This window comes from Phyllostomus hastatus, unplaced genomic scaffold (assembly GCF_019186645.2).
Source record: "Phyllostomus hastatus isolate PE091 unplaced genomic scaffold, TTU_PhHast_1.1 phas_contig_29, whole genome shotgun sequence".
Taxonomy (NCBI): domain Eukaryota; kingdom Metazoa; phylum Chordata; class Mammalia; order Chiroptera; family Phyllostomidae; genus Phyllostomus; species Phyllostomus hastatus.
Genome location: NW_025333835.1, coordinates 24,199,994 through 24,210,871, shown reverse-complemented (window position 1 = coordinate 24,210,871; position 10,878 = coordinate 24,199,994). Strand labels below are relative to the sequence as shown.

Genomic DNA, 10,878 nt, shown 5'->3' with positions numbered 1-10,878 from the left:
CAATATTCATGTACATGGGTCATGTGTATAAGTTCTTTGGCTACCCCATTTCCTACACTGTACTTTACATCCCCATGGCTATTCTGTGACTACCTGCTTGTACTTCTTAATCCCCTCACCTCTTCACCCATCTCCCCCACCCTCCTCCTATCAGGTAACCTTCAAAACACTCTCTGGATCCATGGTTCTATCTCTGTTCTTTGCTTTTTAGATTCAGTTGTTGATAGATTTATATTTTTTGCCATTCTGTTGTACATAGTTGTGATCTTTTTCTTAAATGAGTCCCTTTAACATTTTATATAATGGTTTGGTGATAATGAAGTCCTTTAGTTTTTTCTTCTCTGGGAAGCTCTTTATCTGCCCTTCAATTCTAATTATCTTTGTCGCGTGTGTAGAGCATTCTTGGCTATAGGTCCCTGCTTTTCATGACTTTATTTCTTGCCAATCCCTTCTAGCCTGCAGTTTCTTTTGAGAAGTCATCTGACAGTCTTTTAGGAATTTCCCTATAGGTAACTAACTTCTTTTCTTTGGGGGCTTTTAAGATTCTCTTAATCTTTAACCTTTGGCATTTTAATTATGATGTGTCTTGGAGTGGCCTCTCTGCATCCGTCTTGTTTGGAACTCTGTGCTTAAAGATTTGCATATTAATTGAATTGTTGACGGTGTCTGTCCCATCATACTACTTGACTTCTGGATTGAACAGAACTGTTTATGCAGACAAATTCAATTGAATATCCATCACTTAAGTAGTGACAGGCTGGCAAATTCAGGGATCTGTGTAGATCATTTAAAGAGGGCATTCATTTGCTCATTGAAGAGCAGATTAACTTAAGTAATTTGATTATTTAATATTGGTAGAAAAACTACTGTTTTCCTATGGAGAAAAACAGAACATTTTTAGAAGGAACAATCTGTCATTTCTAAATCTTGAAAGCTGTTTGGTGTGGCAGTTTGTAGATTTTAAGACAATTAAGATCTGTCGGGAAATTTAGTAATCATTGCTATTTTTAATTTATCTAGCTTCCATATGTGCTCTCTTTCTGTTAGAAAGCCTCCTGCAGTTTTTTAATGATCCTTGAACAGCTGTCGAGGGTTTGGGAATTGAATGTCATAGGAAGGCAAGGTGTAGAATATTTTGATCTGACTGAAAAAAATAGTTGTTTTATAGCAGGTAATAAGTGTGATCATCATCCTTGACCTTCACCTCAAATATCTCCTTTGAAGTAGGGCATTAGGATTCAAAGAAAGAATGGATAGTACTTTAAATGTCACATCAAATGTTACTTAAAAAACAAAAAGCAGTTAATGGATGGCTTAAACTTTTTATGTATCAGATTATGTAGGAAAGGGTGGATGGTGTAAGTACACATTAAAGGGAGCACATTGAAGTCTCTTCCCTTGTTAACCCACACAATTAGTAATGATTAAATTTCTGTTTTCCAAAATATTTTGAGATAGTTACCTTAAAACATTTTACTTATTCAATCTCTATAAAGTGCCTACAGTGTACCAGGCTTATCACCAGGCAGGTAGACTGCCTGGGAACTTCCCTTTGCCGGGAAGGAGTTTGCGGCACAGTGAAGAGTGGCAGACGGCAGGGTGTGCTAGTGGGAACGGTTACAGTGTGCGCTTCAGGCACTGGGTAATTGTGAATGATGTTCCTGTTTCCTGTTACTGAGGAAAACATCCACACACTGAGGAAGAAATTGTTTCAGTTGATGGAAAGATAGCTTTGAGTCATCTTGGGTCCAAGTAATGAACTAAGACAAGAGCAGGAGTCAACAAGCCTTTTTGTGCAGGGCCAGACGTGTGAGGCTCTGCGGCAGGGCAGTCGGTCTGCTCCAGCCTCAGTGCTCAACTTGCACCGACAGGGCGGACGCGGCCATAGACTGCACGGAAACAAGTGAGCGTGGCTATTTCACAATATTCACGTGCCGTAAAATATTACCCACTTTATTTTCCCCTCCCCAGACAATTGAAAAATTCTTGGCCCATGGAGCACAGTTTACCTGCAGTAGAGGAAAAAGGGAGGCTTCTTGGTAAAACAAGGAGGCTTTAACTGACTTTATCTTTCCAATTTTTTTTTTCCTGTGCCTTATTAATGAGGCAGGTCTAATTCAGGCATTAGTTCCTACTGAGTAGTTTTTCATGAAATATTTCACTTAAAGAGCTCTGTTGGGTAGGGCTCTTTTCCCCATTTAACAGATGAGAAAATTTGAGGCTTTCATGGCCCAGATCAAGTAGTTCAGTGACAGGTGGTGTCAGACTCCCAAGTTATAGTCAGTAGTTTGTTTCTACTTGTGCTATCAAACACACGCATGTACACACACACAGCCAGGGGAGCTCCTACCCCTGGAGCCTAGGACTGTTATGTGTAGCAATAGTCTTAACTTGTATCGATTCTAAAGGCTGTGTGCTTAAGGATTCAACTTCCTGATGCAGAATCTTTAGCAGTGGACCTAGTGGCTAATAATTTTAAGTTATTTTGCTGGGGGAGAGGAGGAGCCAACTACACAGTAAGAAACATTTTTTAGACATTAGCAATAAGCTTATGAGGTACAAAAAAATGATGAAAATGACACAATGACAGGATGCCTTTATTTCCTAGGGCTGCATATGAATTATTACTCCTTTATGAATCAGTTTTAAAAAAGTGATTTGTAAATAGGACTACATTTTCCAAAGGTAAATACCCCCCCAAAACTGAAATTCCCAGTCTACTCTCAACATGAATGTAAGTTGTGCCCAGCCGTTCCCTCACAGGTCTAAGGCCCCACGGGAGCCCCGGTGTCACCCAGTCCCTGCTGTCTGACCTGGTGCTGCCATGTTCTCACTCCTCGCCCCAGCCAGGTTTGAGCTGGGAAGGGTGTATTTATCCCAGGGATGGAGATACACCCTGGGCATCCCGCATCTACCGCACTAATAAAAACAATACATAATATAAAGGTGTTTTTACTACAACCTTTTCTAGTATTTACAGTTTTTAAAGTAGTCACCAGGCCAGTTACCACTGGAACTAAGATTTCTACATGGAAATACAGAGTCTAAGAATGAAAAATTTTGGAAACCTGCCTAACCTCCTAAATTTGTTTTATATCTAAATCAGATTTCTTTCACAGCATTTATAAATTTAAATTCATCTGTAGATTCACATATTTTTCCATAAAATAAAACAGCACTTTCACAGTTCCACACATTCTCAGAACTGCTACACGCAGTGCTCTGTGTAGGGCCAATAAGCAGTTCACCGACCCTGTAAGGATGGGCGCCAAGTCCTCGCTCAAGTCTTTTATTGTAAAACATCACTCAAGGTGAGTACAAAAATATTTATTGACAAAAAATAAACTGGTACGTCAGCAACTTGTTGAAAGTTCCTGGTGCTTTTCTGTTGTCCCTGTGTCACTAAATTAAAGCCTTGATTTTTCACATTCAGGAGGGAAAGAAAAGCGAAGCATGTTATAGTTGAAGCAGTGTCTCCCCAATCATGGTCACATCATTGATCCTGTGCATAAAAAAACATGCGAGAAGCTGGTCAGCAGCAGTCTTTGGTGCCGAGAGAGGAATTCTGTGGACTGCTGCACTGCGTGTTTGCTGCTTTCAGCCAGCACCTCTGGGCCGTGTGGTTTAGCTGTGAAGAGAATACCTGGTGTTCAGTTTAAACAGGACAATTTGAGGAAGCAACCATAAGAACTTTTAAAAACCTGATTGCAAATTCTAAAGAGACAGTGAGGATAGGGGTTTTTACCGATCAATATTTAGTATCAAAATGTGCTTCCTATAGCCCTGGCTGGCGTAGCTCAGTGGTTTGAGCACGGGCTGGGAACCAAAGTGTGCCAGGTTCGATTCCCAGCCAGGGTACATTCCTGGGTTGCAGGCCATAACCCCCAGCAACCGCACATTGATGTTTCTCTCTCCCTCTCCCTCCCCTCTCTAAAAATAAATAAATAAAATCTTAAAAAAAATGTGCTTCCTGTATCTTTTAAATGGACAGCTATGGCCCCATCTCATGACAAAAGGGGGAAAGGGAAAGAAAATAAGGTGGGCTCTGTATTAAATCTTACTCTCCTTTGGAGAGTTATGTTCAGCAGCACATTTGCTGATTGTTACTGTGTTCATTATAAAGTGGCATACAAAAAATTAAAGATTCCCTTGCCCTGACTGGCATAGCTCAGTTGCTTGAGCATCATCCCATAAAGCAAAAAGTCGCTGGTTCCATTCCTGGTCAGAGCACATGCCTGGGTTGCAGGCCAGGTCTCCAGGTGGGGGTGTGTGAGAGGCAACTGATTGATGTTTTTCCTCCCTCTCTGCCTCCCTTCCCCTCTCCCTAAAAATAAAATCTTAAAAAGTTATTTAAAAAAGATTCTGTTAGTGCCTAAAATTTTGATGGGTTCTTCAAAGGTGAATATACAGTTATAACCATCCTACCTAGAAGGTTCAGTAAATGTCATTAACAATATATTTTTGTACAAGGTATAACTATTATATAAGGTACATATTCTCATTCAGTATCTAAAAATGTATAAATGCTTTTGGATTTTAAGATCCCTTACTTTAGTGTTCTTAATTTGATGTGTTAATCAAAATTCTTTGTTTAGCTTTGAAACAATATTAGGGGCAAAAAACCTCTGACTCTCCTTCTCTTTGGCACCCCCCATATCCCACTTGCTTTTAGTTTTAGGGAACCGACTTCAAGTACCAGTTCCAAAGCAGGACTAACTCCCTCTCCGACCTCTTTTACTGTCATAGCAGAAGAGTTAGGAAAACGCAGTGTTTCTATGTAAAAATCACCTTCTGCTCTTAAATGACCTGAAGAATGAGGTATAAATACAATAGTTAACAAAAATTTCAAGCAAAATGGAGGGAACAAAACAAAAAAGTCACATTTAGTGAACACTTACAACCTACAACCACATCAGGCTTTCTGTTGTTTCCATACCTTTGTATTAAAAACCTGAGGTTTGGTCTCAACTTCCAAGGCTTGTGCATCACTTTCTTTGCAGTAACTTTCTGCTCCAACCGTATCCATAATATTGCTTCCACAAGTCTGTGTGTTGTAGCCACTATCCATCTGACAGGGATGAGGAAGAGGGGAAACACACTAAGGATAACATTGCAAACTAGTAAACTCATCCACAAAATTTATTTTGAGGAGCTTTAATGTTTAAATAAGTAAATTAACAATATTTATAAAATATTTTTTATGTGCTCAAAATATGATTCATATAAGATTATAAAATTTAAGTGAATTGCTATACTATCATTCACAACTGAAAACTAATGTAATATTTAGTATTGATCATATTGAATGAAATTTAAAAGTAATATATAAGCATAAAAGGTAATTCTCCATAGAACAGGTTCTTCAGCCCTGGCTGGAGAGCTCAGATGGTTAGAGCGTTGTTCCAACATGCTAAGGTTGCAGGTTTGATCCCTAGTTAGGGCACCCACAAGAATCAACTAATGAATACATAAATAAGGGAAACAAACTGATGTTTCTCTTCCCTTCTCCTTCCTCTTCTCTTTCTTCCCTCCTTTCTCTGTTCAAATTTTCATTTCATTGAAATTGTAGCATTCCAGTATACATACATCATTATACCCAATAGAGCAAAAGAAAAAAAATGGGATTGTAGCAAACTTCGGTTTTTGTACATAGGGGGGGACCCCCCCCCCCAGAATATCTTCTGGAGGGTGGACACCTTTGTAGTACAGGCTTCCCTGCTAGGTGATTTTTCTAGGAACCCATCTGTATCAGTGTACTAGCTGGCATTGTTGTGAGAGGCTGTGTCCGCCTTCAGTGAATTTGTTTTGAAGATTCAACACATTTGCCTATTTCATGATGGGTGACTTACAAGTGCACCTGTCCACACCACACTGGGTACTCACTAGTTTTTGACCCAAAATGACATGACTTGCCATACCCTACCCTCCCTATTCACCTGATCTCACCCTGAGCAACTTTTTGTTTCCCTGGATGAAAAAAAGTCCTCAAAGGGAAAGGTTTTGCTGATGAAGAAGAGGTAAAACAAAAAAATGACAGAAGCACTGTAAGGCATCAAAACTGACGAGTTCAAAAACTGTTTTGAGCAGTTGAAAAAAAAGTCTGGATAGGTGTACTGCGTCAAAGGGAGAGTACTTTGAAGGTGACTGAAGTTTAAACATGTGAGAATAAATACACAATTTTTTATAAATTTCATTTTGGGGGATGTCCCCCCCCCATATATTTATTGAGAGCCTAAGAAAGTGGCAGGTCCCTATATGGCACTCAAGATCATACTATTCTTATTTTCTCCTTACTCCAGCCCTACTAACTTCACAGGTGAGGATGCTAATGCTCAGAAAGGTTAACTTTCACAATGCCAGGCAGAATGAGATAGCAAAGACCGAGGCTCCCAAGTCCCCGTCCACTACACACACTGCATCTACCTGTGCAGTGCTGAGCACCTAACGCAAACCCTATGTGGATTAAGTCCTTTTCTGCAAATCGGGCAGAGGGAAGGAAAAGGTGTTTACCTGTGCCACCGTCACACATATCAGACTAGCCTAGAGAGTGCATTCTGTCATTCTACCATCTTAAGGAAGATGTTTCCAGTTCTCAGGAATGGATGTGTATGTGTTCACTACGGAGTCATGTTCATTTGAACAAGACCCTTGTGACGTGTAATGGAAGAATCTTTTATTACATCCCAGGGGAAACACCCTGTGCTGCAAACATTCAGCAGCTCTCTGGTCAAAAATGTAATTATCAGATTGCCTCCAGAGAATCTGCCAATTACTCTTCCTTTTATTATTCACCAGGGCCAAACAACCAGCTTACATAACTCAAAACTAAATACTTAACTGACTATATCAAGGGAAAAGTTAACAGTACAGTAGAGAGTAAGTCAGGCACGTAAGAGTCGTTCTCCCCCTCTGGCGGAAGAAAAGGATCGACGGGCAGCCCGTAAGATGGTGGCTGACTGCTGGCTCTCCCCTAGACTACGACTAGTGTCGATGCCTTCTATGTACCAACCAGACAACACAGATCATGTCCTTACTCCCCACAGGCAAAGAGGCAGGCATCAGTACCACGTGAAAGCTGAGAGATGCTCAAAAAAATTGAAAAGTCATGTTCCATTCACTGTCAAGAGGAACCTGCCTTAAGACCCCACAGCCCATAACTAACTTTAATTCAAATTTAGTTCTGATTCCAACATTTTTATTCTTACAGTTCGCCTTTCAATGCTGTCTCTACTGCCAGTCATCTTACACAATGTCACTAAATTTATTTTCTCTCACATAAATCAGATGTGGCTCTTTAAAAGCCTTCCAGGTTCGCAGCTGACAACAGTGGCTTACCACGTGTCCTTGAAGCCTGGCTTCAGCACTGTAGCCCTCCCCTCATGGCTCTCGGCCTCACGTCTGCCCGCCTTGCTCGCTACTTTTCAGACAGGACTCGGTCTCCCACCACTGACTGAAAACCAGCGCTGTTAGTTTGCTCACATTAACTCTAATCACAACGGCCATGGTATCCTATAGTCCAATTATCATCCCCACTTTCTAAAGAAGAGGAAACAAGCTCGAAGAAGTTACTTAAATTTATAAAACAGCTGGGAAAGAAACCAAAATCTTCAGTTTGCATCTCCCCAAGCCCACATCCCCCAGGTTCTTTAAAGCCATGCCAGCTCTCCACCCCCACCCCAGCTACAAGTCCTTGTGCTCATGCCCGTCTCTGCTCTCTGCCCTCTTTTACAGAAGTGGAAGGGCTACCTCTGCTAATCCTCCCAGCAGAGCCCCAGATTCCATCCCATCCTGCATACTTGAGCTCCCTCACGTATAAAATGAATCACTGTTCCACAGATGACATCTACTGCATCCACTGTAAGTTATCCTGAGGGTTAGATTCTGACCCAAAAATGTGTGGTCTGGTGTCTGGTACTTGAAAAGATACATAACTGGTACCTATTACAAATAATCATCCTGCAGTTCCTAGTTTTCTTTGTTCTTTTAACTCTCATCCCATTCTTACTTAAATAGGCTAGTTTCTCCTGTCTAAAGTAAAAACAAAGTAAAAAAAAAAAAAAGAAACACAAAAGATCTTGGACTTTAACGTTCTCCACTAACTGTCCTAAATCTAAGGTCTTCCAAGAGTTATCTACATATGTGTTTTCATTACTTTACCTTCTTTCCATTTACCTTTTACCTTCCCACCTTGAGGCTGCTCACTCACCAATTTCTTGTTATTAATCCAACAGCCACTTTTCAAGCCCTATAACCCTTGCTTTTATTTTGAGGGTACAAGTATACATCAAAGATATTGCAGGTTTGCTTCCAGACCACTGCAAAAAAGTGAGCATCGCAGCAAAGCAAGTTGCCATCTTTCTGCTGATGGAGGGTCTTGCCTTCAATTTGTAAAAAAATGCAATATCCATGAAGAACAATAAATCAAGGTGTGTGTCTACTAAGTGTTCTTTCCTTCTTAAAACATCCCACGACACTTTGCTTTCCCAGAGGGCCCTCTGCCCTCTGGCCGGTCCTCGCTCCCTTTCAGAGACTCTGCTGCCTTTACCGCTCAGCTGCTTCTCAGGATTCCAAACCCTGGCCCACCGTTCCCACTGCGAAGGTCGTTCTGGCTGAACTTATCTATGCATTCATTCGCCTTTCATTCCACAAATATTTAATGAGTAACTATTACATACCAACTTTTTTTTTTTTAAAATAACTTGTGGGATAAACAAAAACACATGATCGCTGGATTAGCAGTCTGACTGGCAAGAATGCAAAATGTCCATGGAATCAGGAAAGCACATAATCATGAGCCTGGCTTGGCTAGTGTGACCAGGGAAGGCTCCTTTGATGATATGACCATTAATGTGTGAACTAAAAAATAAGTAGGGTTTAAGCAGGTAAAGTGAGGAGAAATTCCACACTGTGTGCAAAGGTTCTTTGACAAGAGGGAACGTGGTTAGTCACAACTCTGGAAAGCCGTGTGACTGCAACAAAGAGACTGGAGGGAACAAAAGGAGGCTGGAAAGTAAGGAGAAGGCCGACCACGCAACCTTTGCCAGCCATGCTATACATTTTTAAGTTACTACTAACACAAACAAACAAAAAAAACCCCAAATCCAGAAGGGTTATTATATAAAACTGAGGAAAGGAGATAAATAGTAAAAAAAATTCCCAAAACTGGACAATCAACAGGAGTTCCAGAGAAAACAGTGACAATAATAGGAGAAATCTGATATTATTCAAGAAAAGGGCCAAGAAGTGAAGGGTATGAGTCTACTGATCAGAAGGGCCCTCTGAGTACCCAGGACAAATAAGAAACCCACACCAAAGAATCACTGAAATTTCAGAACACTGCAGACAAAAGATCCTACGCTCCAGAGGAGGGGGTAAGAGAAGATCATACATAAAAGATTAAGTGTCACATTGGTTTCAGATCTCTCACCAGCAATACTGAACAGAATCAATGAAGCTATGCCTTCAAAGTCTAAAGGACAATTATTTCCCAAATCTCAAATGTGACAGAATAAAGAATTCATGATCAGACATGCAGTATCTTGAAAAATGTACTCTTCCTTGGGCAGCTACCAAAAACTGTGTTCCAGTAAAGTGAGAAATTAACCAGGAAAGAGAGGAGTGGGATACAGAAAACAGTATAGACCACAGGAGAGGTAAAGGGAATTCCTAGTACGGTGAAGGGATTCCTGGATGATAGTGTGTACAACACATGGATGTCCACCCATCATCATAAAGCAAGTCCAGAGGTCCTGGGAAAATATGGCTGTCTTCGAATTTGCAAGCTACCTCTGTAGCAGGAAAATAAGAACGTAAGAAAGTGTTTTTAAACTATTACAAAATGATCTGCAAAAAGTAGGCACTATTATCATATGGCCCAAAGGGTAAAAGTGAACCACATTTTAGCTCAATACAAGGAAAAGACTTATCGTGAATGGTATGAAAAGTCCCAAAAGGGACTGAAATACCCCTGCAGGTACTCAGGTCCAGACACAGTAGATGGCAATTCAGTAGTGATACAGGCTTCCAATGGGGAGGGTGACTAAGGTGTATTTCAATAAAGTATTCTATAATTCTTCTATAAATGCTATGAAAAGCTATAAATATAGTGAGAAAAAGGAGTTCACAATACCTTGAAAGCCAAGTTTGACTGTATATGCTTTCACATTTAGGAAACAAATTTAGAAGCTAAATTGGTAAAAATGAGTCTAGTGGATTTTTGTTTTTTGAGCAACGATTCTAGAAGTCAGGATATACAATTCAGGTGTGAAAATATGAGCAAAAGACGGTAATTTGGGGTCTCTTAGAAACGCTCTGTCATGCATTTCACACATTAGCAGGCCCAAGTGGACAGCACCAGAGCAGCAGGGGGCGGGTGTGAAAAAGGAACGAAGAGTGCCCGGCACGCTGGAACACAGGGCACGTGTTAGGTGTGTCACGAGTCAGTACAAACTTGGGCGAAAGAGCAAGGACTCTAAAGCCAGACTGCCAGAATTCAAGTCTTGGCTCTACTACTCACTAGCTAAAGAGGCAATTTACTTAACCTGTCTGACCCTCAGTTTCTTCATCTGTAAAAGGGGGATAATAACAGAACAGCTACTTCACAGGACTGTTGGGAAGATTAGACAAACTGACACACACAAAGTGCTCAGAACTACAGCAGGCATATATAGTAAGAACTACCTAAATGTTATTGTTACTACGAAATGGCAGGTAAGAACTGCTGTTCTGATATTTTAAAGTTCTTTCAAAATTCTCAGTTCAAAGAATATGGCAATTAATGGAACAAATGTCTTTCTGAAAGTAAGTGCTGGCTGTGAGGTCCACCTGTCAAATGAATCATGCTTTCCCATTGATAGACATAGCAAAATTGGAACTGCT

General features: G+C 40.6%; 1 protein-coding gene across 1 annotated transcript in view; it reads right to left on the bottom strand.

The window, feature by feature from the left end:
* Positions 1-38: 38 nt before the first annotated feature.
* The window catches only part of BORA (BORA aurora kinase A activator), a 30,921-nt gene continuing 20,081 nt past the window's right edge, over positions 39-10,878 (bottom strand). The window contains exons 11-12 of the mRNA XM_045838962.1: positions 4,937-5,068; positions 39-3,628 (exon numbers count right to left, since the gene is read on the bottom strand). Coding sequence (XP_045694918.1) covers positions 3,533-3,628; positions 4,937-5,068 — 228 coding nt within the window. The 3' untranslated portion in view covers positions 39-3,532. The remainder of the gene's footprint in view (positions 3,629-4,936; positions 5,069-10,878) is intronic.